Source organism: Blennius ocellaris (genome assembly GCF_963422515.1).
Source record: "Blennius ocellaris genome assembly, chromosome: 4".
NCBI classification, from domain to species: domain Eukaryota; kingdom Metazoa; phylum Chordata; class Actinopteri; order Blenniiformes; family Blenniidae; genus Blennius; species Blennius ocellaris.
Window position 1 is genome coordinate 15,237,758 of NC_137653.1, and position 19,382 is coordinate 15,257,139.

General features: G+C 39.2%; 2 protein-coding genes across 2 annotated transcripts; both read right to left on the reverse strand.

The window, feature by feature from the left end:
* Positions 1–1,625: 1,625 nt before the first annotated feature.
* On the reverse strand, positions 1,626–10,412 carry LOC308129163 (bile acid-CoA:amino acid N-acyltransferase-like). Its single transcript, XM_080494968.1, has 12 exons — positions 10,382–10,412; positions 8,891–8,995; positions 8,139–8,348; positions 6,948–7,047; positions 6,456–6,646; positions 6,199–6,374; positions 5,969–6,085; positions 5,738–5,823; positions 5,516–5,609; positions 5,343–5,423; positions 4,614–4,749; positions 1,626–4,378 (listed from the first exon to the last, which is right to left on the reverse strand). Exons 2-12 carry the CDS (start codon positions 8,949–8,951, stop codon positions 4,278–4,280), a joined length of 1,353 nt encoding a protein of 450 aa, XP_080351094.1. The 5' UTR covers positions 8,952–8,995; positions 10,382–10,412; the 3' UTR covers positions 1,626–4,277.
* A 547-nt stretch (positions 10,413–10,959) lies between these two features.
* On the reverse strand, positions 10,960–17,728 carry LOC308129505 (acyl-coenzyme A thioesterase 2, mitochondrial-like; the record flags this gene model as incomplete). Its single annotated transcript, XM_080495449.1, has 9 exons — positions 10,960–12,987; positions 13,223–13,358; positions 13,911–13,991; positions 14,538–14,654; positions 14,768–14,943; positions 15,025–15,215; positions 15,517–15,616; positions 16,603–16,812; positions 17,674–17,728. 9 exons carry the CDS (start codon positions 17,726–17,728, stop codon positions 12,887–12,889), a joined length of 1,167 nt encoding a protein of 388 aa, XP_080351575.1. The 3' UTR covers positions 10,960–12,886.
* Between the last annotated feature and the right edge of the window lie 1,654 nt (positions 17,729–19,382).

Sequence of the window (19,382 nt, forward strand, 5' to 3'; positions counted from 1 at the left end):
CTCTGTGAATCGTCTTCTACTCCACGCTAAACTCCCTGAAAACAGTCCCAATCTTGAAGCTGGAAACAAATGCTGTTTGTGCTCCATTGCTAAATAATTTCCCCAGAAATAAATGAAGTGATTCTGAGGTTTTAAGGATATAACAAGTTTATTATGAGATGGTGACGTCACGCAGACCCCAGCATTGTCCAAAATGAACAAAGGCAGTTTGTACTGTTTACTTTCCTTTTCCTTCCACTAACGTTGCATTTTGAAAGAATACAGTCATACAGTCATACATTTTATACTTTCCTGTGGAGATGAGATTTTTTTACAGCCTCATATAAAGAATGTATATTTTCATTAAAACTTTACTTCAGTCCAGTAAAATGTGCTTCGGTCCAGTTCAAAATGCATGATTACTGGACCAGTGTCCGGTTAAAAAGTTTGGCATTTTGCGATCCCTGCACTTTGTCACGTCTACTCTATAACTACAGTTGCTGAGGGAGACATCAAAACTCAGGTTCAAAGGTAACCTACATTTTTACCAACCACCTTTTGATTACGGAGACTTTCTTTCATTCAAGCTATCAACTTTAGACCTTTGTCCAGTATAGACTTCAGTTAGAGTAGTAGTACATTACACACACCGGTGTAATGGTTAGCTTGACTGGTTCAGACATGTGGAAGTGTTGTTTTGTTGGAAATATTGATAATTTCTGCAGTTTTTAAAGTTTGATCTTTATAAAAACCAATATCTCACATATAAATGCATGCATGCAATAGGAATGAGTACATATAAATGTTAATTTGGCACGAAAAACCCACACAAACAACAGAAATAACCATATGTGATCAGGGGAAATAACCTCACCACCAAAAACACTATGACCACCAGCTCAGACTTAAATGCGTGTGCTTCAAAGGTTTGATTGAGTGAACAATCCTGAAAAACAATGTGAAACTTCTTTTTCTTTTTCAATGTTGTGTTTGCTATCTGCAGCAATATCTCTATAGCAGAAAGTGCAAAGTGATCTTACCTGTGTGCAGCTGAAATCGAGCTGAGGAAATCTAGTCTGATGCAGAAAAGTACCACTTTCAGAGGGAGGGGTTGACCTACTTTGACTGTGGTGTTTACGTCACGCACTGGTGCAACTTAAAAAACCACACAGTGAACAACATGGTCACATATGATGGTACCGTAACTCACTTGGAATTATTTGTCCATAAAAACAAAATCCAAAATGACCAAATGTTGGTTTTTTTTGGCACTAATATCCTAGTAATACTACTCCACTACTATTACTAAAAAAAAAGTGCTACTGCTAAAACTACCATTACTATTACTGCTACTTGTGGTGGAAATTGTCCTTGTTTGATGGGTGACAGATGAGAATATATATATACATATACATATACATATACATGTACATATACATATACATATACATATACATATACATATACATATACATATACATATACATATACATATACATAATAGAAGACAAGACAAGACAAGACAATCCTTTAATACTCTCACAGACGGAGACATTTACAGTGTCACAGCAACAGCAAAGCAGGATAGGAGAATAAAATCACACATTGTACAGGACAGGAGAATAAAAATGAAAATCACAGTGCACAATAAAATTTGGTAAAAATGTGGAACCAGTCCCGAGTTTCAGTTAGGGTGGTTGACGCAGTGTGTACTTTTATGATTTGACTTAAAACCTTCCTAGTTAATAGAACTTACAGTAAGGGCTGGTTCAAGCCACCCTGGACTGTTTTATAGTGAGGCTGCCTGGAGACCTTTACTGCAGTGAGCTTTCCCTCTCTCCTTTCTTACTTCCCATACAATCTAATATCACCATTGCATACTCGGTTCTCTTCTGTGGTTGGTGTTCTCTCCTCTCTGTCGTCTCTCTTTATCTTCCTGCAGAATCTGACAGTGGATCCGCAAGTTACTGATCGACACCTCCCGTCCCCATCAAGTCTGCAGTGAGTGAATCAACATGCTTTCTGATAACCTGTTTGTTTGTTGCTCTCGGTTTCTGTCCTGTCCTTTTCTTACTTTCTATCCCCTAACCCCAGCCGCAACCGCAGAAAGCCATCAGTCCTGAGTGTGGTTCAGCAAAGGTTTTTTCTTCCTGTATTCCTTTCTATACGTTGCCTATTCATTCTCTTGCAGAATAGTTGGGCTTTTGTCTGGATAATTCTGATAAAGAAAATGTAAATGGAGTTAAATGTGTTGGAAAAGAAATGTACCGTTGAGAAATGAGCACTCCCTGCAGTATAGTGCAGATACCAAATATGTTGGCATGCGTGAAAATGATCTCGAGTTGTGAAAAATATAGGGCAAAAAAAAAAAAGTCGGTGTCACCAGATTCTACATGGAGGAGAGGGACGAGCCAGACTGAAACCCTAAAAAAATAAGTCCCCAAAGTCTGAGACACATTCATATATAGAAGCACGTATGTGAAACTTGTGGCTTTCTGCATTTTGCCTTCAGAAAATGTGATCTGGGCTTCCTCAAAGTCCAATGTATATATCAACACAAAGTGCTCAAATGAACTAAGACCACACAAACAATTGTAATTTTTCATGTCTTTATTGACATCTCGGAGGAGGAAAAACTATAATAGGCATAGAAGGACTTTGACCGATACAAATTGTTTTGACTGTGCTTTTCACAAAATCTATGCGTACACCAACTATGCCTTGAAAAAACAAGATTGACAGTATAGACAAAAAAAGTATCTACAAATGGAAAACGTTCAGTACCGTAGCTCCTCTCACTAGAAATGGCTGACCAACCAAGTTGACACAAGACGAACAACAAAGGATGGTCAGTGCAGCAGAAACGAATCCCAGAGTAACAGTTAGAATATTTGAACAAATCACTGGAACAATTTAAAGTCTCTGTTTGTGCAAAAAAAAGTTTTACTTCATCATTGCATGATCGGTAAAGTATGGTGGAGGCAGCATCAAAGGCTTGGGCTGCTTTACTGCCTCAGGACCTGGATGGCTTGCTACGTTCAGGGTAAAATGGAATTCTAGTGTTATCAGGACAATGAACAGAATAATGGCAATCTTCCAGCTGAAGCCTTATCAGAGTTCCAACATGAATCTGATGAAAGTCTAATGACCTGAAGAGAGACATCCATGGCCGACATCCTGAACCAGTGTAGATGAGTTCAAGACATTCCGGTCCAATTTCTATCTAGAATGCTTGATATATATGATCATTTCAGTAATTAAATAAATCAAATGAAAATATCCTGTAATATAATGAATTTATGTGCTGAGTGCTTCAAGCGATTGCCTTTACATTGACACTTTAGATGCTTGAAACTCCTCAGCTTGGATTGTTAATAATGTCTTACAAAATCTAATATTCTATTCTATTCTATTCTATTCTATTCTATTCTATTCTATTCTATTCTATTCTATTCTATTCTATTCGCAGAAATCAACTTCACTATCGACAGTTTCAAGGATATCCACGTATGATGTTCTGGAGTCCATCTTTAGCGGCATCGACCGGAGCAAGTGTCACCAACCACAAGTACGTCAGACAGCATTTGTGAGCGCGGGGCAACATGCAAAGTTGCACCCCAAAGCCCAAACAGTCCTCTTTGGCTCAGTTCGTAATTGGCCGATGATGGTGGACCTGGAAACCCAACTCAAATTCCCTGAAACCTTGCTGGGACCACTCTACGACCAGATATTTTACTGGTCTCGGAAACATCACAGTAAACGGTCATGCTGGTGCCCTGGGAGGAGAGGATTGAAGAAGTCCTTAAAAGAAAGAGAGCGAAGTACACCAAGCTGGTGGAGGAGTGGGGACGGTGTGCCATGTGGGAAGGAGGGGCTTTTGTAGGCAAGTCCCCATTTTAGATGTAATAAGATCGAATATCATTTCAGAATACTTGCTAAAAAATATCCTGTCACTCATCATTTGACTAACTTTACAGAAAATGACAGCATATAATTTGCATTTTTGCTGATCATTATCCTTCGTGTATTTTTACTTTGTAAACCAGGCTGTATAATTTTATAATATAGGTAGAGTTTTTTAATAAGCTGTGGTACTTGCTACTCCTTTATGTATATGTTTGGCCAATATTAATTAGTTATGTTACTGTTTTGTTTTGCTCTGTTATGTTTGTATTGATTTATCTTTGTTTTTGATATGTAACAACATGTCCGAAATAAACTGAATGGGAAAAAAAACAAACTTGAAAAGTTACATTTATGACAGTATGACACTTGCTTTCTTCATGACAGTACCAAAATCACCTTCTCAGGTTGGTTTCCAAAAAATCCAACATCTTTTTCCATGAATCTTCTTGAGCAGCGGCATGAGCTGCCGGGTGACCTCCCCAGTCACAAATCACTGCCAGAAAAACAAACACAGCACATATCATCATGAACAGGCTCTTGCTATATTCCAAGTTCAGAAAAGGTCTGGGAAACAGAATGCAATGACTCTCAGATAATTGACATCCAATATTTGAGTGAAATAGAGCAACAACAACAACAACAACAAAACCTTTAAATGCTGAAACCTGGCTGCTTGGAAAAAAAAACATGGCGGTAAAGGGAAAATGTTACTGTGCAATAAAGCTCACCTTTCTTTGGTTTAATGGTCCAAAAGGAGGCTCTTGTATGTGGTGAGTAAGGAGGTTCTATCAAGTGACCAGCGTCACGGTAAGACAACCGGGTAAACAGCTGAGATTTTCCAACAGACTTCAGGATTTCCTCAATCTAATGAGCAAGAAATTCATGTCAATATCTTTTGTGCGGAAAGTCTTCAAGCAGGTCTGCATATTGGGACTGTGGTTAGCACTCTGGCGTGATAGTGAGAAGGTCAAGAAAATAAACAGGTTGGACCAATTACATGATCTCCCTGTGTGTGCATGGGTTTCCTCCCACAGTCTATAAATAGTGTGTGTGTGTGTGTGTGTGTGTGTGTGTGTGTGTGTGTGTGTGTGTGTGTGTGTGTGTGTGTGTGTGTGTGTGTGTGTGTGTGTGTGTGTGTGTGTGTGTGTGTGTGTGTGTGTGTGTGTGTGTGTGTGTGTGTGTGTGTGTGTGTGTGAAAAAAACCTGCTCTCGCCCATCATTATATGGGATTGGCACCAGCACCACATGACCCTGATCAGAATATGAGAGGCATAGAATGCATGGATGCATCCATCCATGCATTCTATGCCTCTTATATTCTGGATGGAATCAAACAACCATAAGCACAAGTGCTTAATATGATAACTTTCAAGGTCATTTTCAACTGTTCTTTGAGGAATATACCGAGGCACACTAAAAGATAAATTGTGATGCATCATGAAAAAATTCAAACGTACCAAGTCAGCTTGCTCACTGACTGCAGTGCTTCGATCATCTTCCCCCACGACGAACATCAGTGGACAGGCGAGGTTTTCCAACTGCAAAAATTAGATTATTTTTTGATGGTTAACAAATTTGAGTGGGTTTGTGCATTTGTGCTGATGTCTGAGAGGCTGATAAAACATATCACCTTCACTCTGTGTTCAAGCACAAGGTGAGCAGGTAAGGTAGCGTCTCTGAACTCGGCATGGCCCTGATCATTATACTTCCAATATTTGTCGCCACTAAAAAGACAAAACAAGAAAAATGGCATTCATAAATAATTTGAAAATTAATTCAGTAATACACATTTTCTGAATCTTTAACCCCTGATACCCTCCAGAAAACATACATTTTACTATCTAAGCTTTACCTGTAACTGTGGTTATTTAAGCCCTCTTCCTCTGGAAATGGAATTGTGCTTGCCAGTGGCCCATTGATGCAAATCAGACATGATGGCTGGAGAGAAGAACAAGCTGCATATTGATCCAAAGACCCTCAGAAGCTTTACTTTCACATTGTATCAAAGCTATTTGTGCATTCTTCATGTGAAAACCAACAACTGAAGATTGACAAACAGTTGCCAGAGATTCTTGTGACTTACGTTAACGCCACATTGAGTGGCAATGCGAAGAGAAAGGTAAACTCCATATGAGACACCGATGATCCCAATTCTCTCTGCGTCAACCTCATCATGATTTTGAAGGAGCTGGAATGATGACTGTCGAGAATAAATGTGTTTGATGGGAAGGAATGGCAAAAATGAACATAAATATAAAACATTTGAAAAATGATACAAAAGCAGGCCTTGGATAGTGCAGCACCTTGTCTTACCCTGAAATATGAATCACCAACATTTAATTGGTTTGTGGGGCCAGGTAAGTCTTTGTGTCCGATGTAGGAAAGACAAAGACAGGCGTACCCCTTGGATGCCAACAGGGCAGAACGATACTCCGGAAGTCCTCCTCCCATTCCCCACAGATCCAGCACACCTGGAAATGGACCCGGTCCTGCAGGGAATCATTACAGTGCAATCCTCCATCATATCACAACAACCTCGCAGCCATTGCAAGAATACATTAAATGCTCACCAGGGGGTAAAAATAGAGCTCCAACAACCCCGTTTTGACGGATCTCTATTCTCCTGACTCCTGGTGCCATGTACCAGCGCTCAGTAGTAACAACTGCCAGTTCAGGGATCTGTCCCCCACTGGGAGAAACATGGCCCTCCATGAGGGAGACGTGCACCCGGTATGGAGTCTCCACGTCTTTTTTCCTCAGTCTGTTTGAAAAACAAACACATTTTATGGTTATCTTTATTTTATCAACAGACAAATTCAGCTCTGAATAGCTGAAAATGGAGAATAAATGAAAGTCACGTCACGTAAGAGTTTATCTACTGAAAATCATTGGAAGGGAAATGGAAAATATGTCAATAAGTTGACCACCGTGTGCATGAACAACCACAGCAGTCCATTAGTAACATGATCTGATGAAAGGAGACATATTAGGCTTTGAGAAAGTGTGTGAGGAGACAGTTTGTTTTTCCCACAGTGCTCAGCAAATTCTTTTCATGGTCAAACCTTAAACCTTGTCTTCCTCCAGGAGCTGGCTGCAGTCCCCAGAAGAGACCCATTGGCTCACAGCCAAGGTAGGAACCCCCCAATGAAATATCACTTGTCACTGTTAAAGTACAAGAAGATGCCAAGAGGAACTAAAATGTAGGTATGACATGAAATTATTGCATAAAGTTTTGTTTTTTTCTTTCTCTGGCATAAGCACTTCTATTCTTAATGTTCCTATTTTATGCAAAAGTCACTTTATAAAGGTTTTCACACAGTAATATGTGTCCCTATATCCTATGTGAGGCCCCAGAAGGATGCAGTCACAGAGTCTGAACGACTTCGGGAACTTCTCCTTCTGGGTCAGATTCTGGTTTAAACCGACGTGGCTGAAAAACAACATGTCTACAAGCCATAGCGCTAAATCCACTGTAAACATGAGTGCATTGCACCAGAAAGCCACGTCTTTTTCCCGAGAGAATCCTGGAGGAGACATATTGAGGACACAACTCATTGTAGAGCCTGTTCTTAGTAGAGCTCACAAGAGGGCTGAAGTTCAGGACCAAGGCCGGATTTTGGGCAATACGTATTGAAAACAATTTTGGGCCTCTGATGCCTCTGTCAAACTGTTGAAAAATTGTATTGTATGGGACCTTTGCTAAAATTTACCACAAACAAACTTCTATAGTTTAGTCAGTATAAAAATGATACATTTACATGTTTATAAATTTATTTATATTAACCCATTGCATTGTTACTATTTGCAAACCACACGATGCTCCAGCTCTTTTGGAATTGGGTTGTAGTTTGGCAAGTTTATATTTGTCAAATTTGTAGAATGGCAAAGCATCAGTCTTTTTGAAGGTGTTATAACTATATTGTTCCTCACACTAGATATCGCATCCAGCAAGAAGCATTACAGCGTTTTTATTTATTTATTTTGAAGATTTATGTATGTAATAAACATACTTCAACACGTGAACACAAACCTAGTTGTGATCCTCACTAATGTAAGCTAGTGCATGTGGATAGTGCAATAAATGTAAATTAAAACCAGATCTTATGATTTAAAGTGTCATATACCCAGTTTTATTCACACTATGTTATTGAAATAGACATTTTGATGTTTCATATTTATATTTCGACATGACTGGTTGTCAGAATTGGAGTTGTAACTTAACTGTTAATGTATATCTAGTTTGTTTTACTCACAGTTGACATTGCCGCCTGCATTTGTGTTGTAATGTGCAAAGGCCTCCCACAGGTCACCATCCTCACAGTGCATCCTTGCACACACTGTGACAGGACTGTGTGGAGGCAGAAAGCGGCCCTTTATGTTGATCTGTTCATCAATGAGGGCACGAGCAGGAGCCGCTGTCAACACAGGAGCTTGTTTTATGCTGCTCTGCCAACGAACTGCACCTACAGACAGAGAAAAGGAAACACATGAAATACCACAGAACTGACTTCAAAGTAAAATATGCAAGGAGTGTGTTTCATATTCTGCTCTGGTAATCTCCACTCCTCTGTCAATCAGTGCTAATGTCCTGGACATGTCCTGCTAATGTGTGCCTTTGGTAACATTATGTACTGAAACAAGTGTAAAGTATTGTGATAAACATTACCATGTCTAAGCTTTCCAACATTCCAACATTCTAAATATTAAAACCTCTTGCAAACACACTCCGGCCTAAAACTGAGACTTGTGTGATTCAGGAATCACAAACTCATTTTTGGAAGAGAAGATCCGACACAATGGTGAACTAGCACAAGACCAAAAAAAATAAAACATTTCTTATTACCATGCAATTGATAGTGTGGCGATAAAAACATTCTGCTACTTTACCTTTTAATTTAATGTCTCAAAGTGAGGTGTGTATATTTACAAATCAATTCCAGGTTTACAGTCCCAGGACAGAGACAAACACTACATAAGGCAAAAAGAGAATAAAGCAGATTCTTACCCACGGCATGCTGAAGTCTCACCAGGCCTCCACGTACAATGAGACGTGAGATCATCCTCATATCTTTTTGCAGTCAAATGAAGCTCCAGGCTTTTATTTGTCCACCTTGTGATTATTCAGAACAGAGGCCAAATATTAAAAACTATGCACACTTATTCAGTGATCGTGAAATACGTTGGACAATAGAAATGCCCTTGGTCCAGTTAATATCCTCTAAAACCGGTCTCATGTCCAGATTTCCGCTGCTCTGCAAAATGTGGAATGGATTTCCTGAGCGGAGGCGGGTCTCAACGAGACGCGGAGTAATGAGTGAGGAGAGCCATTCCACAGTTTGCAGCCAGCGAGGATGCTCGGGAAGTTAGCATTGCCGTATTTTACGCTCAAAACACCGCGACGCATCAACGTGGATGTTTGCAAAGCCGTTATAAAACGAGGTGCTCTGCTGCCAGACGTCACCGTTTTAAAACGCCAGCTCGCCGAGGAGAACGGTACCGACATCAAAACAATGAACAGCAGCTCCTCCGCAGGAGCAGACGATTCACATCTCTGTGAATCGTCTTCTACTCCACGCTAAACTCCCTGAAAACAGTCCCAATCTTGGAGCTGGAAACAAATGCTGTTTGTGCTCCATTGCTAAATAATTTCCCCAGAAATAAATGAAGTGATTCTGAGGTTTTAAGGATATAACAAGTTTATTATGAGATGGTGACGTCACGCAGACCCCAGCATTGTCCAAAATGAACAAAGGCAGTTTGTACTGTTTACTTTCCTTTTCCTTCCACTAACGTTGCATTTTGAAACAATACAGTCATACAGTCAACTTTACTTCAGTCCAGTAAAATGTGCTTCGGTCCAGTTCAAAATGCATGATTACTGGACCAGTGTCCGGTTAAAAAGTTTGGCATTTTGCGATCCCTGCACTTTGTCACGTCTACTCTATAACTACAGTTGCTGAGGGAGACATCAAAACTCAGGTTCAAAGGTAACCTACATTTTTACCAACCACCTTTTGATTACGGAGACTTTCTTTCATTCAAGCTATCAACTTTAGACCTTTGTCCAGTATAGACTTCAGTTAGAGTAGTAGTACATTACACACACCGGTGTAATGGTTAGCTTGACTGGTTCAGACATGTGGAAGTGTTGTTTTGTTGGAAATATTGATAATTTCTGCAGTTTTTAAAGTTTGATCTTTATAAAAACCAATATCTCACATATAAATGCATGCATGCAATAGGAATGAGTACATATAAATGTTAATTTGGCACGAAAAACCCACACAAACAACAGAAATAACCATATGTGATCAGGGGAAATAACCTCACCACCAAAAACACTATGACCACCAGCTCAGACTTAAATGCGTGTGCTTCAAAGGTTTGATTGAGTGAACAATCCTGAAAAACAATGTGAAACTTCTTTTTCTTTTTCAATGTTGTGTTTGCTATCTGCAGCAATATCTCTATAGCAGAAAGTGCAAAGTGATCTTACCTGTGTGCAGCTGAAATCGAGCTGAGGAAATCTAGTCTGATGCAGAAAAGTACCACTTTCAGAGGGAGGGGTTGACCTACTTTGACTGTGGTGTTTACGTCACGCACTGGTGCAACTTAAAAAACCACACAGTGAACAACATGGTCACATATGATGGTACCGTAACTCACTTGGAATTATTTGTCCATAAAAACAAAATCCAAAATGACCAAATGTTGTTTTTTTTTGGCACTAATATCCTAGTAATACTACTCCACTACTATTACTAAAAAAAAAGTGCTACTGCTAAAACTACCATTACTATTACTGCTACTTGTGGTGGAAATTGTCCTTGTTTGATGGGTGACAGATGAGAATATATATATACATATACATATACATATACATATACATATACATATACATATACATATACATATACATATACATATACATATACATATACATATACATATACATAATAGAAGACAAGACAAGACAAGACAATCCTTTAATACTCTCACAGACGGAGACATTTACAGTGTCACAGCAACAGCAAAGCAGGATAGGAGAATAAAATCACACATTGTACAGGACAGGAGAATAAAAATGAAAATCACAGTGCACAATAAAATTTGGTAAAAATGTGGAACCAGTCCCGAGTTTCAGTTAGGGTGGTTGACGCAGTGTGTACTTTTATGATTTGACTTAAAACCTTCCTAGTTAATAGAACTTACAGTAAGGGCTGGTTCAAGCCACCCTGGACTGTTTTATAGTGAGGCTGCCTGGAGACCTTTACTGCAGTGAGCTTTCCCTCTCTCCTTTCTTACTTCCCATACAATCTAATATCACCATTGCATACTCGGTTCTCTTCTGTGGTTGGTGTTCTCTCCTCTCTGTCGTCTCTCTTTATCTTCCTGCAGAATCTGACAGTGGATCCACAAGTTACTGATCGACACCTCCCGTCCCCATCAAGTCTGCAGTGAGTGAATCAACATGCTTTCTGATAACCTGTTTGTTTGTTGCTCTCGGTTTCTGTCCTGTCCTTTTCTTACTTTCTATCCCCTAACCCCAGCCGCAACCGCAGAAAGCCATCAGTCCTGAGTGTGGTTCAGCAAAGGTTTTTTCTTCCTGTATTCCTTTCTATACGTTGCCTATTCATTCTCTTGCAGAATAGTTGGGCTTTTGTCTGGATAATTCTGATAAAGAAAATGTAAATGGAGTTAAATGTGTTGGAAAATAAATGTACCGTTGAGAAATGAGCACTCCCTGCAGTATAGTGCAGATACCAAATATGTTGGCATAGTGTTATCAGGACAATGAATAGAATAATGGAAATCTTCCAGCTGAAGCCTTATCAGAGTTCCAACCTGAATCTGATGAAAGTCTAATGACCTGAAGAGAGACATCCATGGCCGACATCCTGAACCAGTGTAGATGAGTTCAAGACATTCCGGTCCAATTTCTATCTAGAATGCTTGATATATATGATCATTGCAGTGATTAAATAAATCAAATGAAAATATCCTGTAATATAATGAATTTATGTGCTGAGTGCTTCAAGCGATTGCCTTTACATTGACACTTTAGATGCTTGAAACTCCTCAGCTTGTATTGTTAATAATGTCTTACAAAATCTAATATTCTATTCTATTCTATTCTATTCTATTCTATTCTATTCTATTCTATTCGCAGAAATCAACTTCACTATCGACAGTTTCAAGGATATCCACGTATGATGTTCTGGAGTCCATCTTTAGCGGCATCGACCGGAGCAAGTGTCACCAACCACAAGTACGTCAGACAGCATTTGTGAGCGCGGGGCAACATACAAAGTTGCACCCCAAAGCCCAAACAGTCCTCTTTGGCTCAGTTCGTAATTGGCCGATGATGGTGGACCTGGAAACCCAACTCAAATTCCCTGAAACCTTGCTGGGACCACTCTATGACCAGATATTTTACTGGTCTCGGAAACATCACAGTAAACGGTCATGCTGGTGCCCTGGGAGGAGAGGATTGAAGAAGTCCTTAAAAGAAAGAGAGCGAAGTACACCAAGCTGGTGGAGGAGTGGGGACGGCGTGCCATGTGGGAAGTAGGGGCTTTTGTAGGCAAGTCCCCATTTTAGATGTAATAAGATCGAATATCATTTCAGAATACTTGCTTAAAAATATCCTGTCACTCATCATTTGACTAACTTTACAGAAAATGACAGCATATAATTTGCATTGTTGCTGATCATTATCCTTCATGTATTTTTACTTTGTAAACCAGGCTGTGTAATTTTATTATATAGGTAGAGTTTTTTTTAATAAGCTGTGCTACTTGCTACTCCTTTATGTATCTGTTGGGCCATTATTGATTAGTTATGTTACCGTTTTGTTTTGCTCTGTTATGTTTGTATTGATTTATCTTTGTTTTTGATATGTAACAACATGTCCGAAATAAACTGAATGGGAAAAAAAACACACTTGAAAAGTTACATTTATGACAGTATGACACTTGCTTTCTTCATGACAGTACCAAAATCACCTTCTCAGGTTGGTTTCCAAAAAATCCAACATCTTTTTCCATGAATCCTCTTGAGCAGCGGCATGAGCTGCCGGGTGACCTCCCCAGTCACAAATCACTGCCAGAAAAACAAACACAGCACATATCATCATGAACAGGCTCTTGCTATATTCCAAGTTCAGAAAAGGTCTGGGAAACAGAATGCAATGACTCTCAGATCATTGACATCCAATATTTGAGTGAAATAGAGCAACAACAACAACAACAACAAAACCTTTAAATGCTGAAACCTGGCTGCTTGGAAAAAAAAACATGGCGGTAAAGGGAAAATGTTACTGTGCAATAAAGCTCACCTTTCTTTGGTTTAATGGTCCAAAAGGAGGCTCTTGTATGTGGTGAGTAAGGAGGTTCTATCAAGTGACCAGCGTCACGGTAAGACAACCGGGTAAACAGCTGAGATTTTCCAACAGACTTCAGGATTTCCTCAATCTAATGAGCAAGAAATTCATGTCAATATCTTTTGTGCGGAAAGTCTTCAAGCAGGTCTGCATATTGGGACTGTGGTTAGCACTCTGGCGTGATAGTGAGAAGGTCAAGAAAATAAACAGGTTGGACCAATTACATGATCTCCCTGTGTGTGCATGGGTTTCCTCCCACAGTCTATAAATAGTGTGTGTGTGTGTGTGTGTGTGTGTGTGTGTGTGTGTGTGTGTGTGTGTGTGTGTGTGTGTGTGTGTGTGTGTGTGTGTGTGTGTGTGTGTGTGTGTGTGTGTGTGTGTGTGTGTGTGTGTGTGTGTGTGTGTGTCAAAGAACCCTGCTCTCGCCCATCATTATGTGGGATTGGCACCAGCACCACATGACCCTGATCAGAATATAAGTGGCATAGAATGGATTGATGGATGGATGGATGGAATCAAACTACCATAAGCACAAGTGCTTAATATGATAACTTTCAAGGTCATTTTCAACTGTTCTTTGAGGAATATACCGAGGCACATGAAAAGATAAATTGTGATGCATCATGAAAAAATTCAAACGTACCAAGTCAGCTTGCTCACTGACTGCATTGCTTCGATCATCTTCCCCCACGACGAACATCAGTGGACAGGCGAGGTTTTCTAACTGCAAAAATGAGATAATTTTTTGATGGTTAACAAATTTGAGTGGGTTTGTGCATTTGTGCTGATGTCTGAGAGGCTGATAAAACATATCACCTTCACTCTGTGTTCAAGCACAAGGTGAGCAGGTAAGGTAGCGTCTCTGAACTCGGCATGGCCCTGATCATTATACTTCCAATATTTGTCACCACTAAAAAGACAAAACAAGAAAAATGGCATTTATAAATCATTTGAAAATGAGTTCAGTAATACACATTTTCTGAATCTTTCACCCCCCAATACCCTCCAGAAAACATAAATTTTACTATCTAAGCTTTACCTGTAACTGTGGTTATTTAAGCCCTCTTCCTCTGGAAATGGAATTAAGCTTACGAGTAACCCATTGATGCAAATCAGACATGATGGCTGGAGAGAAGAACAAGCTGCATATTGATCCAAAGACCCTCAGAAGCTTTACTTTCACATTGTATCAAAGCTATTTGTGCATTCTTCATGTGAAAACCAACAACTGAAGATTAACAAACAGTTGCCAGAGATTCTTGTGACTTACGTTAACGCCACATTGAGTGGCAATGCGAAGAGAAAGGTAAACTCCATATGAGACACCAATGATCCCAATTCTCTCTGCGTCAACCTCATCATGATTTTGAAGGAGCTGGAATGATGACTGTCCAGAATAAATGTGATTGATGGGAAGGAATGGCAAAAATGAACATAAATATAAAACATTTGAAAAATGATACAAAAGCAGGCCTTGGATAGTGCAGCACCTTGTCTTACCCTGAAATATGAATCACCAACATTTAATTGGTTTGTGGGGCCAGGTAAGTCTTTGTGTCCGATGTAGGAAAGACAAAGACAGGCGTACCCCTTGGATGCCAACAGGGCAGAACGATACTCCGGAAGTCCTCCTCCCATTCCCCACAGATCCAGCACACCTGGAAATGGACCCGGTCCTGCAGGGAATCATTACAGTGCAATCCTCCATCATGTCACAACAACCTTGCAGCCATTGTAAGAATGCAGTAAATGCTCACCAGGGGGTAAAAATAGAGTGCCGACAACCCCGTTTTGACGGATCTCTATTCTCCTGACTCCTGGTGCCATGTACCAGCGCTCAGTAGTAACAACTGCCAGTTCAGGGATCTGTCCCCCACTGGGAGAAACATGGCCCTCCATGAGGGAGACGTGCACCCGGTATGGAGTCTCCACGTCTTTTTTCCTCAGTCTGTTTGAAAAACAAACACATTTTATGGTTATCTTTATTTTATCAACAGACAAATTCAGCTCTGAATAGCTGAAAATGGAGAATAAATGAAAGTCACGTCACGTAAGAGTTTATCTACTGAAAATCATTGGAAGGGAAATGGAAAATATGTCAATAAGTTGACCACCGTGTGCATGAACAACCACAGCAGTCCATTAGTAACATGATCTGATGAAAGGAGACATATTAGGCTTTGAGAAAGTGTGTGAGGAGACAGTTTGTTTTTCCCACAGTGCTCAGCAAATTCTTTTCATGGTCAAACCTTAAACCTTGTCTTCCTCCAGGAGCTGGCTGCAGTCCCCAGAAGAGACCCATTGGCTCACAGCCAAGGTAGGAACCCCCCAATGAAATATCACTTGTCACTGTTAAAGTACAAGAAGATGCCAAGAGGAACTAAAATGCAGGTAGGACATGAAATGATGGCAAAAAGTTTTTCTTTTTTTTAGATCTCTGTCATAAGCCCTTATATTATTAATGTAACCTTTACTGACATTTACAGCAAATATACTTGAAAATCTTCATTCATTTCAGGGTTAGGGTTGCATTCACAGACAAAACCATATACATACACACACGTATCCATTTGATGATAATAAATAATTAAATTTTAGATTATGAAAATATATTCATATATATTTATACAAAATATATGTTTAAATATACACACACATATACATCTCATCTATCTGATTATCATGCCTAAAAAGCGGAAGGGAGAAGCAAACTTATCAAGTATTATTTAATATATTTAATAATTATTTTTCTGTATTAACGATCATAACTCATAAATTCATTGCTAATGGTAATTGAAGCAATTTTGCTGTTTTATCAATAAAACAATTTAAATAACAACTATGTGCACAGCCCAAATCCAAAAGTTGGGAGTTATGGTCATCTGTAAATAAGAACAGATAACAATGTTCTGCAAATCTCGCAAACACAGCATAACATAAACAACCTAACAAATGTTCAAACTGCGACATCTTAACATTTCATGAAAAAATATGAAAATTTCTTTATTTTGATGACTGAAAACCAAAAGTAGGCACAGAGCCATTTTATTTTACTTTAGTATCATCTGTTCTTTTAGTATGATTCTGTAAATGTCTGTAAAGAGAGGAGACAGTTTGCTGGGGATGTGGAATCGACCAATTCATCAATTTTCTGCATTTATCAAGGTATTTTTGAACTTCAAATTTAGAATGAAAGAGTCATGGAAAAGTAAGATGGTGAAAGACCTGACAAAAATAGATCTTTTTATTTATATAAATGATCTTTCATCCATCCTTTCTACTGTTTCATCTACTTTCACTTAACTGTAAATGTATATTTAGTTTGTTTTACTCACAGTTGACATTGCCGCCTGCATTTGTGTTGTAATGTGCAAAGGCCTCCCACAGGTCACCATCCTCACAGTGCATCCTTGCACACACTGTGACAGGACTGTGTGGAGGCAGAAAGCAGCCCTTTATGTTGATCTGTTCATCAATGAGGGCACGAGCAGGAGCCGCTGTCAACACAGGAGCTTGTTTCATGCTGCTCTGCCAACGAACTGCACCTACAGACAGAGAAAAGGAAACACATGAAATACCACAGAACTGACTTCAAAGTAAAATATGCAAGGAGTGTGTTTCATATTCTGCTCTGGTAATCTCCACTCCTCTGTTAATCAGTGCTAATGTCCTGGACATGTCCTGCTAATGTGGGCCTTTGGTAGCATTATGTACTGAACCAAGTGTAAAGTATTGTGATAAACATTACCATGTCTAAGCTTTCCAACATTCCTACATTCTAAATATTAAAACTTCTTACAAACACACTCCAGCCTAAAACTGAGACTTGTGTGATTCAGGAATCACAAACTCATTTTTGGAAGAGAAGATCCTACACAATGGTGAACTAGCACAAGACCAAAAAAAATAAAACATTTCTTATTACCATGCAATTGATAGTCTGTAGATTAAAAAAAAAACATTCTGCTACATTACCTTACAATTTAATGTCTCAAAGTGAGGTGTGTATATTTACAAATCGATTCCAGGTTTACAGTCCCAGGACAGAGACAAACACTACATAAGTCAAAAAGAGAATAAAGCAGATTCTTACCCACGGCATGCCGAAGTCTCACCAGGCCTCCACGTACAATGAGATGTGAGATCATCCTCATATCTTTTTGCAGTCAAATGAAGCTCCAGGCTTTTATTTGTCCACCTTGTGATTATTCAGAACAGAGGCCAAATGTGAACAACTAATAGGAGAATCTGTATCAATCACCAAGATTCCTCACGCAAGATACAGATGAGAATCAACTTTACCGTTTAGTCCTAAACGATAACAGAATAATACATGGAATGTATCGAATGACCGAGAACTCTGTATAAGTGTCACACAGGACTCAGGGAATAACGGAGCCACAAACCTTGTTTGCTTCCATAATTTATCCGTGACGGAGGCAATGCCTCTCCAGCTAACATTTTTGCACAAGTTATCTATTTTCAACTTTAGACACTCAAACAGCTGAAAACTATCTCCAGGTGCAGGCCCCTCGTGTATGCATGTGTGCTGATTAGGTCATGTGTGCTAATCGTTACAATAATTAAGTATTTTATTTACACAAAGCAGTTTGTCTTGTCTATTCCACCAGCACAGTTGTAGATGTAGACATCAAAACTTAAGACAGGTTCAGAAATGAAATACATATTCACCACCTTTTGATGATGGAGACTTTCTGTTGTGTTAGTTATCAGCTTTGGACACTTGCTCTGGAGAGACATCAGTTTAAGTAGTGATTTACCAAAACAGGTGGTTTACTTCACTGGTTCAGGCATGTTGGAGTGTTTAGGGGTTGTTGTTCTTTTTGGCATATTTTTACTTCTATGCTGTTACGCAACTCCTGGTAAGCGTAAAAGTAAAGTATGATGATGAATGAGGGCATATAAATCTTAATCTGGAATGTAGAACCCACACAAACAGAAAAACAAAACAACATCCTGACCTACTTTTTAGAGCCTGTGATCTTGATTGGAGCGAAAATATTTCTCACAGAAATAACTGTGAAATGTGATCATGGGACATGAAAACACAACCAAGGTTTGGCATGAACAAAGGATCTGAAAATCGAGCTGAAACGTCAGGTCAAACACTTCTAAATGCACATTTCTTGAGTTGCTGTGTGTGTTGTCTGGAGCAGTATCTCGCAGAGAGTGCAAAGTGACCTTACCTCTGTGGCGCTGGAAACCATTTGAGGAAATCCAGTCCGAGCCAGAAAAACGCCTTTATCAGTATCACATTGTATCACATTGGTATAATTTAACACCCCTTCACCGCATGGTGCTTCAGTCCCCCCCCTCCTGCTGCACTGTGTGGCTGTGTTTTTCTAAATAGCTCCAGAAATCCATCTTTTAGAATGGCCTCATCAGAGCTGGAGAGGGACATCCATGAAAGACATCCTAATTGAATATGTGTGAGTTGAAGCAGCTCTGATCCAAAATTCATCCTGAATGCTTGATTCATTTGAGGATAATTTCGATCATTAAATAAAAGAAAAATATCTTGTTATGTAGTAAAGTTATCTGCAGAGGGATTCGAGCTTCATCTTGACATATTTAGATTCTTGAAACCCCTCAGCTTGTATCGTAATTTTTTTCTCACAAAATGATGTTTTGTGTACACACTAACAATGAAATATGATATGATATGATATGATGTGATATGATATGACATGATACTACCAGTGTTGCCACAGTTACCTTAAAAAGTAATCTGATTACTGATTATTAGTTACTCCTTTAAAAAGGTAACTTAATTACTTCACTGATTACTTGTTTTTGGGTTCCTGATGACATCTATTTTAACCTTTGACCCTCATTCTTTGTTGCATTTATATCTGACTCACAGTTTTATAATTAGATTTTTACTATTACCGGTATTTATTTGCCCGGAGATGTAGTTGTAGTCTATTGTTGCACTATTTATCTATTTATTTGCATTGCCTGCTCTATGCAACCTTTAAATTGCCCCCTCCTGTGGACAAATTGTCTTTGATTAATTGATTGATTAATTAAAAAAAAAAAGGTGGGGGCTTATTGCAATGCTAAGGTTTATTGATGACGATGGTTCGTTCCAAGT